Here is a 27,067-nt window from a genome sequence, read left to right on the forward strand (position 1 = left end):
GTTAGAAATTCCTGGAGGAATTTGTATGGAACTTTTATAGGTTTTCTTGGAGAAGCTTCTCAACTAATTTTGGCTGGAACTTCCGGAGGAATTCCTGATGGAACTTCCAGAGGAATTCCTGATGGAACTTCCAGAGGAATTCCTGGTGGAACTTGTGGAGTAATTTCTGGAGAAACTTCCGAAAGAATTCCTGGAGAAACTTCCGGAGAAGCTTCTGGAGAAATTTCTGGAGGAATTTCTGAAGGAATTCCTGGAAGAACTTTCGGAAAAATTTCTGAAGAAATTTCGGAAAAATTTCTGAAGGAATTCCTGGAAGAAATTTCGGATAAATTTCTGAAGGAATTCTTGGAAGAATTTTCGGAAAAATTTTTGAAAGAATTCCTGGAAGAACTTTCGGAAAAATTTCTGAAGCAATTCCTGGAAGAACTTTCGGAAAAATTTCTGAAGGAATTCATGGAAGAACTTTCGGAAAAATATCTGAAGGAATTCCTGGAAAAACTTTCTGAAAAATTTCTGAAGGAATTCCTGGAATAACTTTCGAAAAAAATTCTGAAGGAATTCCTGGAAGAACTTTCGGAAAAATTTCTGAAGGAATTCCTGGAAGAACTTTCGGAAAAATTTCTGAAGGAATTCCTGGAAGAACTTTCGGAAAAATTTCTGAAGGAATTCCTGGAAGAACTTTCGGAGGAACTCCTGGAGGAACTTTTGAAAAAAATAGTAAAAAATAGTAAAAAATAGTAAAAAATCGTAAAAAATAGTAAAAAATCGTAAAAAAATAGTGAAAATAATAAAAAATAGTAAGCATAAATAAAAAATAGTAAAAAATAGTAAAAAATAGTAAAAAATAGTAAAAAATAGTAAAAAATAGTAAAAAATAGTAAAAAATAGTAAAAAATAGTAAAAAATAGTAAAAAATAGTAAAAAATAGTAAAAAATAGTAAAAAATAGTAAAAAATAGTAAAAAACTTCACGTTAATAAAGAAATTAAAAAAAAAAAAAAAGTAAAAAACAGCAAAAAATACTGAAAATAGTAAAAATAGTAAAAAATAGTTAAAAATAGTACAAAATAGTAAATAATAGTGGTAAAAAATAGATGGTGAAATAGAGATGGTAAAAGAGAAATGGTGAAATGTAGTGGTGGTAGTGGTGGTGGTGGTGGTGGTGGTGGTGGTGGTGGTGGTGGTGGTGGTGGTGGTGGTGGTGGTGGTGGTGGTGGTGGTGGTGGTGGTGGTGGTGGTGGTGGTGGTGGTGGTGGTGGTGGTGGTGGTGGTGGTGGTGGTGGTGGTGGTGGTGGTGGTGGTGGTGGTGGTGGTGGTGGTGGTGGTGGTGGTGGTGGTGGTGGTGGTGGTGGTGGTGGTGGTGGTGGTGGTGGTGGTGGTGGTGGTGGTGGTGGTGGTGGTGGTGGTGGTGGTGGTGGTGGTGGTGGTGGTGGTGGTGGTGGTGGTGGTGGTGGTGGTGGTGGTGGTGGTGGTGGTGGTGGTGGTGGTGGTGGTGGTGGTGGTGGTGGTGGTGGTGGTGGTGGTGGTGGTGGTGGTGGTGGTGGTGGTGGTGGTGGTGGTGGTGGTGGTGGTGGTGGTGGTGGTGGTGGTGGTGGTGGTGGTGGTGGTGGTGGTGGTGGTGGTGGTGGTGGTGGTGGTGGTGGTGGTGGTGGTGGTGGTGGTGGTGGTGGTGGTGGTGGTGGTGGTGGTGGTGGTGGTGGTGGTGGTGGTGGTGGTGGTGGTGGTGGTGGTGGTGGTGGTGGTGGTGGTGGTGGTGGTGGTGGTGGTGGTGGTGGTGGTGGTGGTGGTGGTGGTGGTGGTGGTGGTGGTGGTGGTGGTTGGTGGTGGTGGTGGTGGTGGTGGTGGTGGTGGTGGTGGTGGTGGTGGTGGTGGTGGTGGTGGTGGTGGTGGTGGTGGTGGTGGTGGTGGTGGTGGTGGTGGTGGTGGTGGTGGTGGTGGTGGTGGTGGTGGTGGTGGTGGTGGTGGTGGGGGTGTAGTAGTAGTAGTAGTAGTAGTAGTAGTAGTAGTAGTAGTAGTAGTAGTAGTAGTAGTAGTAGTAGTAGTAGTAGTAGTAGTAGTAGTAGTAGTAGTAGTAGTAGTAGTAGTAGTAGTAGTAGTAGTAGTAGTAGTAGTTTATAAGCAATATCAAAAATAGAAAATTCATTTAAAAAAAATTTGGTTGCCAAAATCGAATGGGGTTTGTATTTTCAAAAATAAAAAGAACGAATGAAAATTTTAATTTTTTTGGGCGAAATCGGGGCAAAAATGTGATAAAATCAGGACGTGATAAAATTGGGTCAATACTGCAGTTATTGATTTGCTTGATTTGAATTAATATTTGTATTTTTTAGGCAAATGTATGCATTATTTGTGTGCATCTATCTGGAATTCGCAATCTATTGCTACTTTCATTTGTCTAATTCTTCGTATTTCGCGACAGTAAATAGTCAATCGTTCAATTAACGACACATTGCAACACAAATTTAGGAGACCACAATCTCAGTTTTCCATGGAACACCAGCAAATAAAAGTTTACTTGAGTTCAAGTTACAAAACATTTCAAAATTATCCTTGCAGTTCACATTACCGAAAGTAATTTACTAAATGTAATCTTCATGCATGCACGTTCTATTTCGACATCTAGATTGATTCTTTTAAACAAGTTTACTTTAATTAGGCATCGTCTAATAAACCAACCTGCTGAAATTTGTTATTCCAGTCGTTCCAAATCTGTTTTCTATAAACATATCGCCGGATTTGTCGAAGCTCTTCTATTTATTTCTCCACCTCCGTCAAACGTAGCCAGAGAAAACAAGTATCTGATATTATATTCCCATCGTCATTCAAGCCGGGTCCGTTCGTTGCACTGTTGTTGGTGTATTGAATTCATTGGCGTTCGATGATTTGCCATTCATCACCGGAGCGATGGTTTCCCCGATTATTAAATAAATAAATTTGCATCTCGATGCGCGTAGGGTGATGTGATGGCTTATTGCTGTAGAGAGAACATCTACTTGAGCAGCACGCCTATTATCGTCACAATTTGTAATACTTGGCCGCATTCCAACCGAAATGTTTTGCTTTCAAGAACATAGTTAATATCTGTTTCTGATGGTTTCTAATGGTGTAATAGGCGGTGCTACCCTAATGGATGTTTTTCCTACCACTGTTCTACTAAAATTGAAAATGCAAATTTGTCGAGATACAAAAAATAAAAATACGTTAATCATATTGCCCGTGATATGATGAAATCATATCGATGATGTCCTAAATGTGTTGGAAATTAACAGCTTTTTGTTTTTCTCGTATATAGAGAGTACTTTGGCGTATTTATTATTTTACTAGCATCATCCGGAAAATTTTCACTTTGCAGCTTCGTTTTGTTGAAAGATTTTAGAGCCAAGTGTACCGCGAAAACATTGGTTTGTTACTTAGCTACGAATATCGATTGCACATAAAATCATCGTTTTACATTGTCATCATTTGTCCGATGCTGTAGAGTGTCCAATGAAACGTTCCGCTTTTTTCATTTTCAGATAAAGTCCCACGAAATATAAAAAAAAAACATTAGCAGTTATTTAGTGAACAGTAACAACAAACTTATTAAATTTTGAACGTGTGCTTTATTGAACGATTATATGAATAAAATTAAGCAGACACGCTGTGTCTCACCGATAGTTCTGGAATATAGCTATAAATCACTGAGTGCCTTCCAGATCTCGGCCTCTAGATAAACATTCCAGTTCAGTTTGCCATTCGATACTCTAATGATTAGAAGTAATGTGAAGTTTTCATTGAGACTTTAGAGCAAGTTTAAGTTTTAGCACCAAAGTGTTTGTTCTGCAGAAAAATGGGGATTCACATAACGAAATCCTGATAGTAATATGAAAATTGATCATTGATTTGAAGAATGATGACAAAAGGTTGTCCGAAATAGCCGGTATGGCAAATCGGTCGCTTCATGTCCGTGAAGGGCCACTGGGAGAATCGGAGCTTTATACAGATCAAGTTGCGTTCCCGTCTTCATGTTGGGGAAAAAGTTGGTAATTGTCACATGTCACAAGCGTTCCGAGGTTTCAAATTCAAATTCTTCAACAACTTCAAACACATCTCCATTAGTTACTATTCCAGTACCAACACCACTAGGTCCACCGCTGTCTCTTCCCGCAACCATGTACTTAGTCTAGCCAGCGTAATGGTTAAGCCTTTCCTTGCCTTGTCCCCTTCAGTGGAATAAAAGCCTCCACGGCTGCCCTGCGATCGATTCCAATGAGGTCGATGTTGTCTGTAAACCCCAGGAGCAAATGCGACCTAGTGATGATAGTGCCGTTCCTCAGCAAGCCAGATTTCACATTCCCCAGCAGCTTTTCATTCTATCCCCTTATCAGTGCTACTTTTAGCGTCTGTATAAGCAGTTGATTTTTCTAGTGCACGAAAAAACAACTTCATCGCAAATTGATTTAATCTGACTTCCTAACTTTTTATTATACCTACTGGTTTTATTGATTCACAAAGTTGTTCTGACACTCAGAATTGTCATAGTTTCATTTTATAAGGAGATATGATGTTGAATTGATTTAGACTTTTCAATCTGGTAAATTACACCGTTCCCTTGCATATTATATCAGGCTTCTATGAAATGATAATAGAGCTTAGGTATTATTACCTCCATCCAGCATGTTGCGTATTATAACTTTTCTGCCGGAAGGGAAGCCACGGAAATCGGTATTTTTTAAAACGAACTTCATGAATGAATGATGTCAACGACTGCAGATACTCAAGTACTTATGTCGCAAAGCTCTCGCTGGTTTTAAACTGCTGAACTCTATACTTTGATGAGATAAAAGCAATATGCTGCACTACAAATAATTCTCTTCCTCAAGAGACCCTCAAGCAGATTTGAATGAAAGTTTTTTTTCTATTTACTGCACGCTTTGCAATGTGAAAGAAATAGGCAACTCATCGTGGCGTTTTCGATTCCTGTTTGAGTTCGGTAGTAAGGTATAGTGTGTTTACAGGAATGAGTATTTTTAGTATTTGAGTTCGTATATTGAGATTGAATAAAACGGAATCATTATTTCTACTTTGAGGGATGAACTTTGTTCAATACAGCAGTAGTTATAGCACGCATCAAACCAAAGCGTATTTCTCCCACATAGATGTAGACAGCAATTATGGGCTGGTTATATTTGTTTTTAGAGGCACTTTACTTTATCAATAAACCACTTAATTACATAAGAATTTTATTGTACATTCTGGAAAATGTGAGACTATGCCAGAAATTACGCAGTGATTTAACATAATACTTTTCATGTCGGAAAGCTAATGGTTTGGGAAAACTTTGGGTTTTTGCGGACTGCAAACTGATGGCTTGAATAACGTCAGCTCGGTAGATTGAAACAAGGAAAATATAATCATGCGGAATTTCTATTCGTGTCACACAAGTCATAAAAAGGCTCTGAGGCGACGGTTTGATGTACCTCTGACCGAACCCAAAGTATCATAACGTATTGTATTGCACCAGGCTTTGCTGCCGAGACAAGTAGCGTTGGATTCTGGGATTATTAAAAAGTACACATAGCTATAATAATTGAAGAGGTTAGATGCGGAAGGGTGTGACAAAAATGAACTTTCAACTCAAACAGGAATGTTTTTACAGAGTTTATTCAAATTTCATTTAAAAAAATCTGGAAATGTCACTTATTATATGATTGCTTTGGTATCCTGGGAAATTCCAATCGATTTTGGTAATCATGTAGCATCGTACTTTTTTATTCTCTGAGTCAAAAATTCATAGATCAGCTTCTTTTTTCGATCGTTCAATTAAACTTTTCAATTCACGAAGTTTATGGAGAATCAGTGGAGGATGTGATTTCAACAAAAATCTAAAGAATACAAAATAGCAGGATATCTTGAAACATTATCTTCATCTACAAATTTTAATTTCCTCAATAACAATTACATAGGTCAATAAAAAATACATTTGAGTAACGTAATTGTTTTATCTGTCTCTTCCAGCAGGTGTTAACCAACGCGTGGAGTCGCGCCGATCGGCCCCGTTCTAAGGGGCCATGACGCGTTGGCCCGCCCTATTGCTCTCACTGCTCTCGGCGGCGTTAGCCGGCGCCCCGAACTTCGATGGAACGTTCCAACCGTCAGCGGCTGGCTCGACAACGACCCTGTCGCAGTCGCTGTCCCCGACCTCACCGATGCTGGCCGCTGCTCAGGCCGCCCTGGGAACCACCCAGCAGCAGCAACAGCAACAACAACAGCAACAGCACCAGCAACAGTTATCACAATCTCTGTTCAGCCTCCCACAAGCGCATAATCCTTATGCATCGGGAGCGATATTTGTTCCCAAGATAGCTACCTCAAATTCAACTCATCAAAAATTTAAAAACAACCGTACGCAGCTGGTGGTCGGTTACCTGACGGCGCTCAAGGGTAGCATGAAGGACAAGCAGGGCTTGGCCATTTCCGGCGCACTGACCATCGCGCTGGGAGAAATCAACGATGATCCTGACTTGCTGCCGAATGTAACACTGGCGCTGCGGTGGTACGACACCCGAGGCGATACGGTGACTGCGACGCGTGCCATAACGGAGATGATTTGTGACGGTGTGGCTGCCATTTTCGGACCGGAAGGTACCTGCAAGACTGAAGCCATTGTGTCGCAAAGCCGAGACATTCCGATGATCTCCTACGTGAGTAATGCGCCGCCTAGTTACCCTTAATTGGCTGTAATTGAATTGAGTTTTGGTCCGTTTTCAGCGCTGCTCTGAGCTGCATCGGAGCACTCCAATTCCAACGTTTGCGAGAACGGAACCTCCCGATACGCAGGTAATTGCATCAAAAAATTGCTTTACACATTGAAATATGGCTTAATGACAGTTGCATAATGTGTCTACAATTGGGATGTTTTTTTCCCGGTGAAAGGGATCCATGCACTAATTGATATTTTTCAATTAAAAATCTATCAAAAGAAGGCCAAATAACAACATCCCCACACTGGTACAGAGCCGCCTCGCAGCTTAGTGTTCATTAAGCACTTCCACAGTTATTAACTTCGAGGTTTTTAAGCCAAGTTACCATTTTTGCATTCGTATATCATGAGGCTAACACGATGATACTTTTATGCCCAGGGAAGTCGAGACAATTTCCAATCCGAAGATTGCCTAGACCGGCACCGGGAATCGAACCCAGCCATCCTCAGCATGGTCTTGCTTTGTAGCCGCGCGTCTTACCGCACGGCTAAAGAGGACCCCATAATGACTAACGTGTTTATTAAGGTGGCCCAAAAAACCCTTTTTTAAATTTTCTGATGGGCCGTTCTCTTATTCGTTTCTATTTGATGCCCTGATGCTCGAATGTCAGCATTTTACTGGAGAAAAGAAATTTGCTCAAACCCCACTTCAGAGAAATGCTAATAACTTCGCCGGGAAAACACAAATCTTCTCGCGATTTTCAGCATAACATTCTGTATTAAATTCTTCAAGATCTGATTGAGTATCAAAGTTCTTCATCGTAAATTGTGTCGTCTAACTGTAAATCCCTGTTTTTTATGTTTCTGCAAATATTTTCCCATAAAAACTTCCAATGAGTACAGCACCGCCCAAACGTTGACCGTTTTGGCTGAAATTTTGTCCAGAGCATCAGGGCATCAAATAGAAAGGAATAAGAGAACGGCCCACCAAAAAAGTTGAAAAAAGTTTTTTCCGTGCTAATTTGATCCACCCTAGTGTTTATTTAAAGTAGGCGTTATTTCCCCCTTTCTCCTTATAATGGGCAGACGCGTTCATTTAAAACAGCATTATCTCCTCATATATTATCTTCTATCCTTGATTTTTACCGAGCAGATACGTTCATTGAAAAAAAGATCTAATTCCTCTTCATAAGGGCGAAAGTCGCAAATGTAAACAATGACTTTTCCACTATGTCATTTAAAGAACTTAGGGACTTAGGAAAAGCAAACTGATTGTTTGACAAACCGTCCATACCATCAAAGTACGGGGTCAGTCTGTTGAGAATGATCCCCGTCGTGTCGATTAGATAGATGGGTCTATACGCCAATGGGTCACCTGGCGGCTCCCCAGGAATTGGAAATAGCGCTAGTGTCTGCCTCTTCCACCAATCAGGGAATCCTTCCGGGATTCCGAAGGGAATCCTTCCGGGATTCCGAAGGGAATCCTTCCGGGATTCCGAAGGGAATCCTTCCGGGATTCCGAAGGGAATCCTTCCGGGATTCCGAAGGAAATCCTTCCGGGATTCCGAGGGAAATCCTCCCGGGATTCCGAAGGGAAATCCTCCCGGGATTCCGAAGGGAAATCCTTCCGGGATTCCGAAGGGAAATCCTCCCGGGATTCGAAGGAATCCTTCCGATTCCGAAGGAATCCTTCCGGGATTCCGAAGGAATCCTTCCGGGATTCGAAGGGAATCCTTCCGGGATTCGAAGGGAATCCTTCCGGGATTCCGAAGGAATCCTTCCGGGATTCGAAGGGAATCCTTCCGGGATTCGAAGGAATCCTCCCGGGATTCCGAAGGGAATCCTTCCGGGATTCCGAAGGGAATCCTTCCGGGATTCCGAAGGGAATCCTTCCGGGATTCCGAAGGGAAATCCTCCCGGGATTCGAAGGGAATCCTTCCGGGATTCCGAAGGAATCCTTCCGGGATTCCGAAGGAATCCTTCCGGGATTCGAAGGAATCCTTCCGGGATTCGAAGGAATCCTTCCGGGATTCGAAGGAATCCTTCCGGGATTCCGAAGGAATCCTTCCGGGATTCGAAGGGAATCCTTCCGGGATTCGAAGGAATCCTTCCGGGATTCGAAGGAATCCTTCCGGGATTCGAAGGAATCCTTCCGGGATTCCGAAGGAATCCTTCCGGGATTCGAAGGGAATCCTTCCGATTCGAAGGAATCCTTCCGGGATTCGAAGGGAATCCTTCCGGGATTCCGAAGGAATCCTTCCGGGATTCGAAGGAATCCTTCCAGGATTCGAAGGAATCCTTCCGGGATTCGAAGGAATCCTTCCAGGATTCCGAAGGGAATCCTTCCGGGATTCCGAAGGGAATCCTTCCGGGATTCGAAGGAATCCTTCCGGGATTCGAAGGAATCCTTCCGGGATTCCGAAGGGAATCCTTCCGGGATTCCGAAGGGAATCCTTCCGGGATTCCGAAGGAATCCTTCCGGGATTCGAAGGGAATCCTTCCGGGATTCCGAAGGAATCCTTCCGGGATTCGAAGGAATCCTTCCGGGATTCCGAAGGGAATCCTTCCGGGATTCCGAAGGGAATCCTTCCGGGATTCGAAGGAATCCTTCCGGGATTCCGAAGGGAATCCTTCCGGGATTCGAAGGAATCCTTCCGGGATCCCGAAGGAATCCTTCCGGGATTCCGAAGGAATCCTTCCGGGATTCCGAAGGGAATCCTTCCGGGATTCGAAGGAATCCTTCCGGGATTCGAAGGAATCCTTCCGGGATTCGAAGGGAATCCTTCCGGGATTCCGAAGGGAATCCTTCCGGGATTCCGAAGGAATCCTTCCGGGATTCCGAAGGAATCCTTCCGGGATTCCGAAGGGAATCCTTCCGGGATTCGAAGGGAATCCTTCCGGGATTCCGAAGGAATCCTTCCGGGATTCGAAGGAATCCTTCCGGGATTCCGAAGGGAATCCTTCCGGGATTCCGAAGGGAATCCTTCCGATTCGAAGGAATCCTTCCGATTCGAAGGAATCCTTCCAGGATTCGAAGGAATCCTTCCGGGATTCCGTAGGGAATCCTTCCGGGATTCCGAAGGGAATCCTTCCGGGATTCCGAAGGGAATCCTTCCGGGATTCCGAAGGGAATCCTTCCGGGATTCCGAAGGGAATCCTTCCGGGATTCCGGCAGGTTAAACCGGTGTAACGCGGTGAAACGCGTTGGCATCCCAGCTTGCACTGTAGAAGCCGTTCTTCACATCAAATGTCACTAACGCACAATATCGAATAACTCGACTTTTCTGTTGGATCGCTATGTCGGCGGTCTTTACCACCGTGTTAATAGCGTCTTACCCTTGCGAAATCTGAGCTTGACAGGCCGTTCCTACCGGCGTCGGAGCTACCAACGCATCCATTAAAATCTCCTGCTATGACAACCGGCATACGACCCACTAGGTCAGAAGATAGCCTATTCTAATGGCCACCCTGGTGGGGCATATTAGCTACAATATAACACACCATTCATCTTGACTATCGCGACACCCGCAGCAGAGGAGTGTACCACATCTTGTATCGGGTACCGTCCGCCACCCAATTGCAGTTATCGACAGGGACGTTGTACGGGTCGGACAGGAGGGCAGTCCTCGACTCCGAGACCGACTGCCACAGCAGCTGCTGGGCAGTTGCACAGTGATTAAGATTCAGCTTCTTCTTGTTTGTTTCTCCGATAGGGCACGAAGGTCTTCTCGACCTCTGTACCACACTGGTCTCTGACGGCAGAGATGACGTCGTCCGCATTCGTGACCTCGTCCAGTTGCTTGCACTAGATGGGTACATCCGCCCCCAACGATCTCACCACGGCGTCGTCACTCAAAACCTCTTGGACCAGCTTCCTGTAGTCAGTCCCACTAGCCTGCGCTCTGCGTTTTAGAATCAACATCATTTCACCGCTAGTGGTGCGTCTGACGCTTCGCACGTCCTGACCCAGCGCCGAAAGCTTTTCGGCCGCCCGCATCGATTTAAAGACTTCAGCGTACTTTTTCTTATCAGTTTTCACCAACAAGGCCTCGCCTTTGTCCTTAGCTTTGCGGGTGGAGATGCGTTGGACTTCCGCTTTGGCCTACTGACCAGATACCAGGGATTTTCGGTCTTTCCTTCCTTGGCTGTCAGGGCGAAATCAATCGCCTCTTGGGCCATGGTCGCTCCTCCAAGGAAGAAGATGGCATCGGTTTGGGCACCTTTGTCGAGCTTCTCTCTTCCCACCACCCGCCTGATAAACGCATCCTGTTCTTGTCTTGCGACTCGAACAGCCTGGCGAAGCATCCGAAGGTTCTGTTTCAGCTCCTTACTGATGTTCTGCCTTGCGTTCGCGAACTCGATGATATCATCGAGTTGTTCGGTGACCACCCGCATCATGAGTAGTGGCCCGCCGAGCGTGCTGATAGAACTATACCCCGTCACTGCTGGGGAGACTCCGGTGCTGCTAGTTGCAGCCTCCGTCACTCCGCTCTCCGCCTCCCTGGGAGAAGACCTTACCAAACCCCTATTGACAAAGAGGTTTACCACCTCCATGCTTAACGCATCGTCAATAGAATTAGTTTTAGCTTCACTCATTGTATTTGGGTCCCCCTTGTGGCTGCCGCCGAATCCTAGTAGTCGCCTTTAATGATCCCATGGTTATCTTTGCATGCCTTATGGCACGCAGGGAGGCCATACAAGGGTTGACACTAACGTGTTCAGAGCCAGATCAGCGCAAGTCAGGATAGGGCATGTTAGTCTTATAATATACAAATGCTAAAATGGTAACCTGGCTGAGAAATATCGCAGGCAACAACTGTGGAAGTGCTTGAATGAATACTGCGAGCTGCGTGGCGGCAATGTCTATGTGGGGGATGTGATGCCAATAAGAAGAAGGCACTGAGTCGTATTGTACTAGAGCAGGGCTGCCCAACGTACGGCTCGCGGGTCTGGTGCGGCCCCTGGCTGCATTTTATGTGGCCCGCGGTGTGTAAGAAAACATACTTCATAACCGACCCGAAAGCTTTTCTATCTGGGTCGAGAAGCTTCTTCCTATTATTTATTAATGAATACTGTAGGTTATTGCTGATTGAAAAAAAATCTGGGCCAATACGGAGTCGAATAATGCAGCACAGGCCAGTTTTGCTGGTAATGAGATTTTGGCAATACGGATGATACCTGATGAAACCGGATGAAACCTTTCCACGACGGAGAACTTGTTAGGGAATGCATATCGATTGTTGATGATATCGTTTGCTCTAAAGAAAAAGCCTTTTTCACAGGTATTAGTTCCTCGTACAGCACATTGAAGAGTTAAAGTTCTCACAGAAGAGTAGATTACGTTACGTGAACAAGCCACCTCCTTCTGATTCTATCTGCTCGCAATCGATGAAAATACTAAATGTAAAATACAAGGCACATACAGCTGGCTTCAGAAGGGGAATTTACTATCATCTTCAAATCACATAGGAATGAGCAGCTTTGATCCCAATGAAGGGAATAACTACCGGTATCGACCTGAGGAAAGCTGTTAAGACCTGTATTAAGGAGCTTGAACTCTTCTTTGAAAACATGAGGCCTAACAACTGATGGAACTCCGGCAATGGCGGAAATAACACTGGGGTTGTGACATTTGAAAATTAAAGCAATTTGTTTATTTGTAAATCAATTGATTATCAGCCTCAAAAGTTAATTTGTGATATTTTTCTGTACATTGCATTTTTACCAAAAAAAAATCCATGTCCAAAAACGATCAATATTTGTGATGTAGCGTCGCTCGTTAAAAATCAACTTTACCTACGCGATGAAACTCAACTACCACTAATTCCAAATTATGTAAACGACAACGGAAGCATAATACGGAGATTTGTTTTGTTAGTTCGTTGGCTAACTGGCTTGAGAGCGAAATAAAATCGAACTATTTTTACAGGATAAAGCAAAACCAATGTGCAAGCTGCATGATCCTGGATGGGTCTTGCTTGGCCTTTATGGAACGTACACACGGTCAAGCAGTTCGACCAACATTGACTCCACCTCCCGTTTATTCAAACATTCATCAATTTTATCAACACCGACACGAACAATCAATTTATTCGACCAACAATATCACACACGAACGACCGAAACACCAACTCGAGCACCAACCATCAAAAAATATATGGGGGTTTGTGCAACTTCACTACAAATGCTCAAACATGTTCGGCGAACCTTGACTCCACCCCCGACAACTCAAACCAAAATCAAACCGTTTTAATTTTTCCCAACCGAGCCGCCAACTGTCAAATGGTTGTTCGAACAACTTTACACACGTTCCAACAAAGCAGCAACCGAAGCGTTTTCTTGGGGGTGGAGTCAATGTTCGTCGAACTGCTTGACTGGTGTGTACGTAGCATTATAGTACATGTCAACAAACATCTCAATGACTTGAACATTAAGCTGCAAGTCAGGGATCAACACGTCGAACTTTCGTTATCCAACATGCAAACTATTGAAACAATTTGACACAATCTTATTGGTTGTCGAAAACTCTAGTCCGGTAGAAAACAGTTCCTGCAAATCTGTTGAATATGCTGGTGAACTCGAAGCCTTCCGACAGTAGCTTTTAAACCTATTTGCTAATTTTTTAAAACACAGTTCATCAGCACCGTTTACTGATGTATATAACGCACTTGGAATGTTTCAAATGGAGATAATTGACCTCAAATGCAACAACAAGTTCAAATCTGAATTGCAGAAAGACACATCTCTTGAAGATATTTTCTCTCTTCATATTTAAGTAGATATTAGTGTGAACAACTCTTATCAAACATGAAAACAGTAAAAAGTAATTGTTGAGCCTCATTGTCTGCTTGTGAAGTTCTACCACCGATTGTGAAATCAAAATGCGTCGTGTATTGGAAAGAAGTCAACAATTCCATATCCTGTTAGGTAAAAAGTAAATAAGCACAACAAAAAGATTGATCCAACGCAATAATATCGTGTTTAGTATTTCTTTAAAAAAATTGACCGTTCTGTAAAACTAATACCATTGTGGGAAATATATATTTTGCTTTGGTTATTTTGAAAATGTATAAAAAATCTGTACCAAATATATCCTGGCCCGTTGTCAATCTGAAAATTGGCCCGTGGCTTGAAAAGGTTGGGCAGACCTGTACTAGAGACTAAGGACTTGTAACGTGTGGCGCGAAGAGTACTTTGGTAATCCGTGCCTAACTGCCTCTCAGCAAAACTTGAACCTGACGGGGGTATTTTGACTTCGGTTGCTACAACAGTTTCCATCCCGGACATCCCGGGACAGATGGTGTGATGGGTCCAGACTTTGAACACCAGAACATCAGAGCTTGACGGACTAACGACTTTGATGGACAGACCAGACGGACAGATCAGACGAACTTGTTGGACTTTCCTGATAGTGATCAAAGAACACTTTCTGTTTCACGTCTGTCCTCTGCAAACTATCTCTTAAAACTAAAACAATGCTTTCGATGCAGAAAAAACATAGAATTTTTCAGACTGTTTCCCGAAAGCACATTTTGCCTCGTAAGATCAATCGTAGAAAAGTAAGATGCCAACATGTTTTGAAATGTAGGCATTCTGAAAGGTGTATGAATTATGTTTCTATTCGATCCTAAGCATATGCGGTATTTCGAAAAATTTCGTTTCAGGTGGTTCGAAACGAAATTCCGCGGAATTTCGCGGAATTTAAGCGTGGCGAAATCTGATTTCTTGATTTCGTTTCGTTTCGTAAAATCACAAAATTTTCGCTAGAAAAAATTAGCTTTTAACGAAACTTAACGGAATTCCGCGGAATTTCGAAACAAATTTAGACATAAACCATACTCGTACGGTAGTGTATTTTAAAAAATGTTGGCTGCGCCACTGAACAAAACCATAAAGCTGTTTTCAAAACTTAATGTTATACAAATTTTCATATTAACGGTTACTGCATAATCCCATTCTGAGTCGACAAATACGTATTTAGTTTTTATCTATAAAACGTCTTCAGTGTTTTGTTAGAAATGTCAATATTTAAGACGTCAGGCTCAGAGTATAAATGTAATCAGATACGAATCTGATCAGTACAACTTTGTCAAAGAGGCAAAGCCATGGCGTGAACTCTTATGGAATTTGTGAATTATTTTTAAAGCACCTCTTTCTTATTATCGGCCGACTTCTTCACCTCTTATGTCTCAAACCAGCTTTAGGCGGTTCACTAAGCATCACTTAACAGTTAAGTAGGCCTCAATGAAAACATTATTATTAAAGGAAGCACATTGATTAAACGAAGTTAGATTGATTTGAAACACGGTTTTCGTTTTCGAGTTTTCATAATAACTTCGTTTACTATAAATATTTAGTCGCTTACCAAGACTTCACATGAATTACCTTTTCAACAAACCAAAGGTTCCTTTCCCGTGGCGCTCACTGAGATGCAGAGCATTCCTCGGTCTCTTATAATTGTCAAACTAATTTCCCTCTCCTAATCCCAAATTGACTGTAAGGGCGTGAACGGCTTATACCATTACTCATGAATTTGACAACGATTTTTACATGCCTCATATGCACAAACACATACAAGGACAAATAGACTATTACTTGGTTCGTCGAGTTGACTCTCCGAGCTTCATATAAAAAGGTTGAATTTAGAAGTAAGTGATATCCTTTTGTAACAAGTTTTTGTATGAGAAAGGAAACATTATTTCTTCATACCTGGCAAACTGCTGCCGTAAAAACTTTGCGATTTTATAGATTCTAGAAAGGTGTAGAGTATTTGTCTAGCGAGCAAATGTATGCTATTAACAATTCTCTATCTACTATCTACCTTTTTCTGGTTTTGAGTTAGCTCAATGATTGTATGGCATTTGCCACAATGATTTTTACCAGAAACCCATTCCCCAGAATGGACCATATGCCAGAATTGACCAATTGCCAGAACGTAATTTGCCAGAATGTACAGTTTTCCAGAAATAGTAAAACTCTGAATACCGATTATTGTTGGTGGCTAAAGAATAGAAAAAGTATTACATAAAGAAGGTAATTTTGTAAAACGTGGATTTGGAATTATTTACTAATGAAAGGATTTTCTGTATACAGTATCTCCCCGCTTATCCGGACCTCGCTAATCCGACGACTCGTTAGTTCGGATCTCGCTAATTCGGAATTTTCCGGAATAAAAATAATCAACACATTATACTGTAGGTTTTCTAATTTGTGCTGTGATTTTGTTTTGGTTCATTTATACGGATTTGACAGTCGGATTAACGACAGAAACCACGTTAGTCCGGCCACAGATAACAGATATTTAGGCTAGAACAAATTTCATTGAAAATCCTGTGTAAACTCCTGCCATCTACTCAACTGATTGCGGCAGTACATACAAACGCAGCGGATTAACAACCGTCGAACGCAGCCAATGTATTAGACAGCTGCATTTAAGCTGCGTTTTCAATAACAATGATCCTTGCGCCATCTTCAATCGATTGCCAAACGTGGTCCCAATTTAAAATACATTTGAATTAACGGTTGTGGATGTTTAAACTTGTATCGGATGCTAGCCTCAATATCTGTTATCTGTGGTCCGGCCATACATTTGTCGGATCAGCGGGGTATACTGTAATTAATTTTTACAGATAAAAATATTTTGTGATTTTAAATGTATTTCCATGCACATATTTGGAGCATGCAAATAAACGTAACATTCAATCGATCTCACTATTCTTTTAAATCGAAAAAAATTTAAACTATGCTTGCTTGTAAAATTCAGTCAAATTTATTTGAATATCGAATGTTAATTCGTTTGATGCGGTAAGCTGCAAATTTACACGTCGTTGAAGTTTCATAATTTCTTGCTGTGTTCATAAAAGGGACTATTTAACATATTAGACAATTTTCAGAAAGATGGATACTATTTATCAAAAAAATTACATTCATATTTGTCTAATACCAAACAAACTGTTTACGAATGGATATCATATTTCTTTGTCCCATTCCAGACGCAGACTTCATTTCAAAAATTGAATCATATCTACAATTGGATAATATCACTTTAAGTGATCCTAGACAGGTTTTTGCTTTCATTGAAGACATTATATCTACAAGTCTAGGCAAAATGTCTACTTCTAAAGAAGGAATCACATCCTAAATATGATAATAAAATGAAATTAGGAACTGCACTAATGCTGGGGTATTGCCTTTTCGCCAATTGTAAACGGAGAAGCGGCGATTTATCTCAGACTGCTTATTTTGTTACTACAATGACCAGGATAATCAAAAACCCACTTGCAGTTTTTCATACAAAATTTTCAATTTTGGAGATATACATCTGGATTGCGTGTGAACCAGTTTTGTAAACTTTAAAATCAATTCAATAAAAATTCCGCGGAAAAAAATTAAAATTTCGTTTCGTTTCGTAAAATTTCGAATTGAATGGACCTTGATTTCGTATCGTTTCGAATTTTCGGAAATAATTTATATTTCGTTTCGTTTCGTTTCGAATCAACATACACATTTTAAATTTCGTTTCGTTTCGTTTCGTTAGGAAAAAGTGTCTTATCGCATACCCTTATTCGATCCCCTCAGATCAACAACCCGTCGAAAATCATTTCTTCCTTTCGGGACGATCAGTAACGAAGAACAAAAAGATATATCCATCAATTTTCATGACAAGTAGTTCTTTGAGTCGCCTTACTTCTTCTTTGAATGCCGGTGGAATGTTCGTAAATATATTCCTTAATGGAGGCCTGCTTTTATCATACCATAATTGTAGAGGAGGTAAATTGAATTTCTGAAATTCCCCTGAACATTTTATCGCTCGTATTTCTCCTGGAAGCATTCTGAGATATTTCAAAAACCATCTATTGTTCACACCGTTAAAATTGAATGACTACGGAGGCCAGGCACGTAGCCAGAGTGTCAGACAAAAATAGATCTTGATAGCGATCCGACGGACAAGGATTTGGACGAGTTCGGCAGCCAAGTGGCCAACCTCAGGTTGTTTGAAAAGAAACAGTTGTTTTTGATCTATTGCAAATTTGTTTGGTCTAAATGCAATTTTTGAACCTAATGAACAAACCTTGATGAAGCTATATTGATCATTTTATAAAGTTTTGCGGACACAGAAGTTTATTATAAATGCATGGTTATCATAAACTTCTGTCTCGCGTAAATTTAAAGCTTTACGCTATTTCTAACATTTCCCATGTCCAGCATTTATCCTTTTAAGCCTCACACCGTGCTTTTACTTCTTTCATCAATCAGGTCACGAAATCCATCGTATCACTGCTGATGTACTACGGGTGGAAAAAGTTCTCCATCATCCACGAGGAGATGTGGAAAAACGTGGCGGTGTCGCTGGAAAACCAGGCCCAGCGCAACAACCTCACCGTCAATCACGTGGAGGAGGTGATCGACTATCACAAGTGCTGCGAAAACAATCTGGATTGTTGTCGTAGTGGATATTGGTATACGGTATTATGTTATTACATAAATAATTAAATGTAATCAGCTTGTACCTGCGACTGAGGTGAAACACGTCGCTGCGTTCGTGGTTGTGCTTTTAATTGGCCATAGAGTGTCGCACCAATTCGTTGTCTGGCTGCTTCGCTTTTGTATTACGATCAAAAAATACCATTTCTCTTTCATTGTAGAATCCCATTATGTCATGCAAAGTGTTTGTGAAGCTGTTTAATCAAATTTCATAGTCAGAATGTCCTTTAGACGAATAGAGCAAAGCAAAATCAAAATGCAACTAATTAGTGCCGGACGCCACATGATGTCGATGTTGTAATTTAATTATTCCTCTATCGGCTTATAGCCGAGGCTGCATCCACAAATGCGTTCGGTTTCCAGCTAACATGTTCTCGCTTTGTGTTATAATAATTGAATAGTCACCAATCAGCCACGAATTCCATGAAGCTGTTTGCAAATCGTTGTCATACAGGAAAATATTAAAACCATTATTTTCGTCGTTATCTTCCTGCAACAGATCATTCAGAATACGATGAATCGAACGCGAATATACGTTTTCTTGGGGAGTCCCAACGCCCTGGTAGATATGATGACGCAAATGGACGCAATGCAATTATTCTCTAAGGGTGAATATCTGGTGATATTCGTCGATATGATGACATATTCTCTGAAGTAAGTAAGCGTTTTCTCGCAATCTGTTCAACTATTATGTTAGACATACCATCTTTATTACTCAGCCTTCTAATTCTACTATGAATATAACAAAACGATCCTTCAGTTTCTTTCTAATAACACCTGGACAATTTCTAGAGTCTTAAATTGTCAAAGAGATTGTTAAATTTGCTATAGTATAGTAAAAATAGTTGTATAAATTTGACAATAAGAGTGTTCCTCTCTATCAAATATTGATTCGATGTTCAAATGTTAGACACATACGTTACCTGTAGTAATGAACCTATAGGGTTAAATACACTTATAGAAATCAGTTCATTCAATGACGATTTAGATGTACGGAAAAGATCAAAGTCAAAAGCTTGCCACTAATTACATTTCATTTTCGAAAAATTCGTAAGAGCTGTCAATCATGCGTAAACATTTAATATTAATTATTGGTACATCCATCAACATATTCTTTCCCTTCTTTTAGTGCCAAACTTTATACGAACATGCAATAAACCACATCAAAAGAATGTCATGCTTGATTCTCTCACTGAATGTAAATTACAATAGACGAGTTTTTTCTCTTCATACGTTTCGAACGTCAAGTTCAATTTCAATTTATCCAAACCCTTTGCAGAGAATCGAAAAAGTACCTGTGGCGGTTGGATCGGGTCTCCCATCACAAAAACTGCAAGGAAATGGAATCGTTCCTGCAGCGAGGTCGCAGCTTGCTGGTGGTGGTCGCTTCCGAACCGCATCCCGAGTTCGAACAGTTCACCAACAAAGTGCGCGAGTACAACCAGAAGGAACCGTTCTCGTTCCGTATGCCGGTGCTGTTCAAAGAGTACGCCAAGGTGAGTAGACTCGATTCAATGTATGTTGAAATTTCTATTCGAACGATTATTGCAAGTTGGTTGGGTTTGCTATGGTACTAGTTGAGCAATTACAAATCAATTCGATTTTAACTTTTGCACTCAATTTAAAACTGATTTTATAGCTATATTTTGCAGGAAATGCAGGAAACCTGAATGTAGGAAATAATTACAAAACAAGCTGGATAGTATAAAATCTGAGCAATTGTACAATTTTTTTTTGTCTTTATTATCGAGACTTTCAGTTTTCTTAACAAACCAATTCAATGTTCTTCGCAAATTTCTCATTCATTCTCATCCATTGTGAAGTTTATTCAATGGCATATTTTGAATTCTTTGTTGATTTATTAATTTTATTTGCACACATATCCACTGAAAAAGAAGGATCTTTCCCTTCCTCGTGCAACAAAGTTGTACTCAAAGGCTAGCATTTCACTCTAAAATTGATCTTTTGAAAATAAGCGTGTTTCATAAGATATCTTAAAAACAAACCACAAAACTAAAAATTGTCTAAAGTTTTCATTATACCGTGGACCTTTCTGACTCAAATTGGTTTTATACGTCAAGCTTCCCACAAGACTTCCCACAAGGCTTGGAAGCTTACTTCATAGAGGCTCGGTAACCTCCAAGTCCAAGCCTTCCCTGAGACTGAAACTGAAACTACACTCTTAAAAAAATCGCAGATTTCTGTGAAATTTCACCGAAATCTCTACAGCAGAACTGTTCAGTGAATAATTTTACAGATTTTCAGTGGTTTTGACAGTTGATCAAAGGAAAAATCGCCGAAAGTTTGGTGAAATAATTACCGAACAAATCTGCCGTTGAGATTTCGGTGAATTGAAGCAAAAGTCACCGAAATCTGTGAAATGATTTAAGTGTGTAGGGTTACGACTTACGAGCCTCTTGATAGGGAGTTCCCAGTGTCTCCGATGGATCATTGTGGCTTCCGAGCCTCTTGGAAGGATGCTTCCGAGCCTCTTGGAAGGAGGCTTCCGAGCCTCTTGGAAGGAGGCTTCCGAGCCTCTTGGAAAGAGGCTTCCGAGCCTCTTGGAAGGAGGCTTCCGAGGCCTCTTGAAAGGAGGCTTCCGAGGCCTCTTGAAAGGAGGCTTCCGAGCCTCTTGGAAGGAGGCTTTCGAGCCTCTTGGAAGGAGGCTTCCGAGCCTCTTGGAAGGAGGCTTCCGAGCCTCTTGGAAGGAGGCTTCCGAGCCTCTTGGAAGGAGGCTTCCGAGCCTCTTGGAAGGAGGCTTCCGAGCCTCTTGGAAGGAGGCTTCCGAGCCTCTTGGAAGGAGGCTTCGCCTCTTTAAAAGGATTTTTTTTATCTTTATTTTAGTGAATTTTTAATTTTAAAATTAAGTTCATCACTGACTTTTGAATGGAGGTTTCTGAGCTGTTTTTAAACTAGCCTTCAGAGCCTCTTAAAAAGAGACTTCCAAGAGCCTGGAAAGATATATTCCGAAGTATTCTTTAAACGAGGTTTCCGAGCAGAAGGTTTCTGCGCTTATTGGCAGTAGCCTTTCGAGCTTATTGAAAGGAGACTTAAGAGTTGCTTCGGAAGGAGCCTTTTGAAAGGAGCTTTCCAAGCTTTTTGCAACGAAGATACCTAGCTTTTCGGAAAAAAGGCTTCATGTCTCTCATCTGGATCTTTTGAACCTTTAGATTTTTATGCAATGTCCCAGTGGGGGACGTAATGCTAATAAGAGGAAGGAAAAGAAGAAGAATATCCGATTTGAACATATCTAAATCGTATATCATGCACACTGCTTCAAGGCGACTATATGAACATCATGGAAATCTATTGGTTATGTATCGAGGCCAGTTGCCTTGGTAGACCAGTTTGTTTGAACTCGAGAATGATTTGGACAACTCAGGACATTCGATTTGCACATTTATAAAACGTAAGCCATGCGCCAGTGTGAACACGATGGATTGCTATTGGCTTTGTACCAAGCACAGTTGACTTGAAAATCAATCCAAAATAGTTTTAAGAAGTTAGAATATCCGTTTTGGTCTCTATGGGTCTGTATGGATACCATTGGTTGCTATTGGAATTGTATTAAGCCCGGTTGAATTGGTAGCAGAGCTTCAAATATTCGAATATTTTGATGAAGCCCATCGGCCTTCTTTGTCACTTCACTTCTAAACATATTCATATTCGGCTCTGCACAGTCAATTTTCGGAATGAATATGGGTCAGTGAGTATTTATTTGAATTTCACAAATTATCAAATTATCGTAAAACTGAACACATGTTTGATGATTTAAATAAATACACGCATAGATCTAATCCTGACGTTCAATTGAGGGGCATTTTTAGCGGCAAATCTCAGTATAATCAAGGCTAATTATGTTTTTTTCGCGCGCAGTTACCAAATTAAATGAATATATGAAGCAGTAAACTGCCCATAAATTCATAACAGTCCCATGTAAATAGGAAATCAAGCAAACTTGGGACTGTTATGAATTTATGGGCAGTAAACAAATAAGTCATTCTATGTTTTGAATAATCAAAACACGTTTGTCAAAAGTCAGAACGAATATACTTCATGAAAGTGAATATTTCATGCTCTGATTGGTAGACCAATTGGTCTGAACTCCAGAATGATGTGGAGAACTTAGAACATCCGGTTTGGACATATCCAGATTGGGTGGGTTGCTATTGGTTTTATACCAAACGTGATTGACCTGGTAGACCAAGGCTCTGAAATCCAGAATAGTTTGTAGAACCTAGACCATTTGTTGAAATATTGTCTGCATTCAGGTACATTTCTAAGAAAAAAACAGCAATAAAATCGTTCAATGCGTTCTGGCGCTTTTTCCTCCGGAAGATAGATCTTTGCCTGTTCCGCGCCCGTTTGTATCGTTCGTCTTCGAGCGATGTTGCAGCAATCCCGCCCATGCTGCTTCTCTTCCACTTACTGCTCACATTCGCCGTCATACCAGTCGTTTGTCTGATCCTGGAACACTGTGCTTAGTGCAGCAATTGCGGTGCTACCAATGGCGGATCGAAAATCTCTCGAGCCATCTTCGAGAGAAACTACGCCTATATCAGGTGTCAGCAAGTTGGCTCAGGCCCCTCCAATTGGGAGATTTGTGCCTCGTCTCTCCATTGCCTTTCTTATCATTTAACGGAAAGGAAAGAAGGGAAGGATGGGGTAGGTCATAGAAATAGGGAAGGGATCAGGGAGAAGGATGAAAAAGGGACCCTTCCCCTCAGAAGCTGGGATTTCATGTAAGATGCCGAAATCTCAGCTTTTGAATAAACAGATTTAATCTGCAAAAATCTCTTATGAAAACATTGGAACACCCAAAGGTAGTTCAGAACTTTTGCCTAAGCTGCAGTTCGATTGAGACACGGCCAACACTAAAGTAATCAAACAGATTTTAGGAGAATTGACCATGACCATTGAATAACGCATGCAGGTATGTCAGAAATGTGTTTTTCGAACGTGCAAACACTGCATAACGTTACAGAAAATTAGAGTCCTCAAGGAGCAAACTAACAAGTTAACGAGCACAGTTCAAACCTGCCGCTAGTACCCTACAAATCAATATCTCAGTAAGACACAAGTACCTAAATTTCATGAAAAGCATAGAGTTAGTTATGTCCTACTTCAACGTTATTGAAGCAGGGTACAGTGAAAATAATTGTAAATGAAATCAACAAATTCAGAAGAATATGTTTTAAGTACAGTAATTGAAAACAGATTTATAGAACTGAAAACAAAGAATCAATAGAAGCTGCCTATCAAGGTATCTTTGATTGATTCTGGTGAGCTGTGCCATTCACAGCAAAGTATATTAATACGCATGTATTCGCCGAATTGAAAGATCTTAATTCAATTACAGCAGAGCCAAATTAATCAGATATTACGCAGGAAACAATTAAGTTTAAAGCATCTAATTAAAACCAAAGAGATAAAAAGCTTTGCTGAAGGGATGCACAATATAACATTTTGTATTTTTTTCAGCATTATTCTGTACTGCTGCTCTGAAACAAAAATAGTGTGCGAAACACTGAAAACAAAAGAACAAGGAGAAACTAATTCATACTAGGGCTTCCAATTTTCCCGGGAATCAACTTCCCGGGAGACGGGAAATAAAATCGAAATTCCCGAGAAATAAATTTGAGCGCTTTAATCGACAGAAATTTATTTAGAATTAATATCATAACTAAATTTTGGAGTTCAGACTATTTTGCCCGCATACTTTATCTACATGTTGTAGCATAAAATTTAAATATTCCTTTTTTTCGATAGATTCTTTTAGAAGTCTGAATAGGCACAAAAAACGCATAATCGATTTTAGTCACCTCAAAATTTTGTAAAATTTGGCTGAATTTTTTTTGAAAAGCATATCTCATCATGCGAAAGCGATTATGAGCTGGGTCAGCTGGGTCAACTTGAATCGAATTGAATTTTTCGAAAACGTGAATACGTCTAATGAAAATGAAATCTTTAAAATAAAATACCGACGAATTAACCCCATGCCTACAGAAAAATACGAAACATAGACTTGAACGACTTTCACAGCATATAATTGCTGAGATTGAAAGTAAGAACTCACTTTCAGTGGATATGGCATAGAATAAACATAGAATTGTTGAAGTTTCTGAGCAAGTTTGCCGTCCATGTCCAAAAGCTTTATCTCCTTTGCACCAGAGAATTTAGAGATTTCATCTTTATTTTGCAGATTCTAGAACTTGTTTAAGCATAAGGTCTGCAGTATCTTGGTGAGATTTTTCTCACGCCCATTGTCGCCTTCTGAAGTATGTCGTATTCCTAATCCATATAGTACTCAAAGATATGTGACATTTGAAACATGTCGCTCTGCACAAGCATCTGCGTTCTCAAAGACACTAAATTGCTTTATTCCAGCTCTTTCTAAAAGGTTTAGGATTGCATCACACAATTCAGTAGCAACTTTACTTATACATTACTTCATTTATAATCATAATGCGGGTATAGAGCATTGAAAAGGATTTTGGTTTTTTTCTTGGAAGAGGGCATTTCCTTCATAAATTTAAAAAACGAAGAACAAATATTAGTAAAAGTATAAATAATTAGTAAAAACACTTCCCGGGAAATTCGGGAAACTAATGTTTATATCCCGGGAATCGGGAGTCCCGGGTAATTTCATTTCCCGGGAAATCCTTCCCGAGAATGGAACCCCTAATTCATACTTCGTTTGAAGAGCCATTTCTAAAAATGAAAAAAAAACAGTATAACTCATCTAGCGTTGATGGTGCATTTCGCGTTTATTATAAAACAAGAAAACACAAAAGAGTAACAATAAAATCACTTAAGAGAGGTCATAATTGCACTTTAGTGAGATAGATTCTGCTATTTTTATCAATTCACATTTTTTGCGTTCATTTGTATGCATTGCAGAAATGTAAAAACAAAAATCTGTTTCCGATAAAGTGCCGTCACAAGCCACAACTAGTATAGTATTTTATTTTTTATTGACGTGTATTGAATGATTAATTCGGCGTCTTGATCTGTGCCGAAAACTTCTATCCATGCCGTTTATTTAGTTTTGTTTGGAAATTTTGAACGGTCAATTTCCCTCTTATTATTGTTATCATATATGTTGAAAATGATCAATCGATATTTGTAACAGCTAATCGTTAATAGTACATAAGCAATCACGCATGAAAAAAGTCACATTTAAATTTTATAGTTGATTTCATCGAAGTAAAACAATTTAATCAAATGGATCTCGAAAAATCATCTCGGATGCCATCGCCATATTTTTTTTCACTTAGCAGCAGTGGAGACTTAGCATCCAAATATATATTTATACTGCATTACATTCATCGTATTTTATAAGCGAACAATCAAAAATAAAGAAATAACAATAATTTGGCAGAAAAACGATTTTTTTGTTTTTCGAAAAATTAGTTTTTTGAAAAATAATTGTTAAATCGGAGTTTTTTTTAAAGCGCATCAGTTATATCAGTGTTCTGCTATTCACACATATATGTATATATCCATTTTACACAATTTCGAGAAAACAACAAAAAAACTGTTTTTGAACAAATTCGCGCCGAATCTTTCGATTTCTTCGATACAGATCAATAGTTTTTGTCAAAACTCAACACCCTGGGGTATTTCTATTGCAAAAACTGTAAGCAGTACTCCATAAGTACTTCAAAGTGCGTGGACGTATGTAGTTTCTCAAACAAATGAAAAAAATTTCATACATTCCTGAACAAGTTTTGCGTATTTTTTGCCAGCATACGTATTTTTGGACGAGGATTCAGAATATATAAAAATCTCATTTTGGTTAAAAATGTTACATTTCCAGTTAGACAAACGGTTCAAATATGATTCGGCACCAAAAAGTATGCACCATACAGGAACTCTGCTTCAATATTTTTATCGATGATTCAGAATATTTCATTTGCTTATTTGATTATGGCATTTTATGGTTTCATTTGGAAGAAATTATAATATATTTTGTTGAGACTGAACATTCATTTCATTTCATTTATTTAGTTAACATCTAAACAGATAACACTGAATCAACAATTTGACGCCACAATGCACGGTTCGAGGCCGCATCTCTCCATCCTCGGATACGCCCCACGCTCGCCAAGTCGTTTTGCACCTGGTCTGCCCATCTCGCTCGCTGCGCTCCACGCCATCTCGTACCTGCCGGATCGGAAGCGAACACCATCTTTGCAGGGTTGCTGTCCGGCATTCTTGCAACATGTCCTGCCCATCGTACCCTTCCGGCTTTAGCTACCTTCTGGATACTGGGTTCGCCGTAAAGTTGTGCGAGCTCATGGTTCATTCTTCGCCGCCACACACCGTCTTCTTGCACACCGCCAAAGATGGTCCTAAGCACCCGTCTCTCGAATACTCCGAGTGCTTGCAAGTCCTCCTCGAGCATTGTCCATGTTTCATGTCCGTAGAGGACAACCGGTCTTATAAGCGTCTTGTACATGACACATTTGGTGCGGTGGCGAATCTTTTTCGACCGCAGTTTCTTCTGGAGCCCGTAGTAGGCCCGACTTCCACAGATGATGCGCCTTCGTATTTCACGACTAACGTTGTTGTCAGCCGTTAGCAAGGATCCGAGGTAGACGAATTCCTCGACCACCTCGAAGGTATCCCCAGGCGGGCCCTGTCGCGCTCGGTTCCGCCCACAAGCATGTACTTTGTCTTTGACGTATTCACCACCAGTCCAACTTTTGTTGCTTCACGTTTCAGGCGGGTGTTCAGTTCTGCCACCTTTGCAAATGTTCGGCCGACAATGTCCATGTCATCCGCGAAGCAAATAAATTGACTGGATCTGTTGAAAATCGTACCCCGGCTGTTACATCCGGCTCTCCGCATGACACCTTCTAGCGCAATGTTGAACAACAGGCACGAAAGTCCATCACCT

The 27,067-nt window shown here is 40.7% G+C and overlaps 1 protein-coding gene across 1 annotated transcript in view; it reads left to right on the forward strand.

Annotated features, from left to right (window-relative positions):
* Window positions 1–27,067, forward strand: part of LOC134221113 (receptor-type guanylate cyclase Gyc76C-like) — a 273,398-nt gene that overhangs the window by 225,865 nt on the left and 20,466 nt on the right. The window contains exons 4-8 of the mRNA XM_062700306.1: window positions 5,997–6,682; window positions 6,750–6,818; window positions 17,938–18,147; window positions 18,665–18,819; window positions 19,445–19,661. Coding sequence (XP_062556290.1) covers window positions 6,050–6,682; window positions 6,750–6,818; window positions 17,938–18,147; window positions 18,665–18,819; window positions 19,445–19,661 — 1,284 coding nt within the window. The 5' untranslated portion in view covers window positions 5,997–6,049. The remainder of the gene's footprint in view (window positions 1–5,996; window positions 6,683–6,749; window positions 6,819–17,937; window positions 18,148–18,664; window positions 18,820–19,444; window positions 19,662–27,067) is intronic.

This window comes from Armigeres subalbatus, chromosome 3 (genome assembly GCF_024139115.2).
Source record: "Armigeres subalbatus isolate Guangzhou_Male chromosome 3, GZ_Asu_2, whole genome shotgun sequence".
NCBI lineage: Eukaryota > Metazoa > Arthropoda > Insecta > Diptera > Culicidae > Armigeres > Armigeres subalbatus.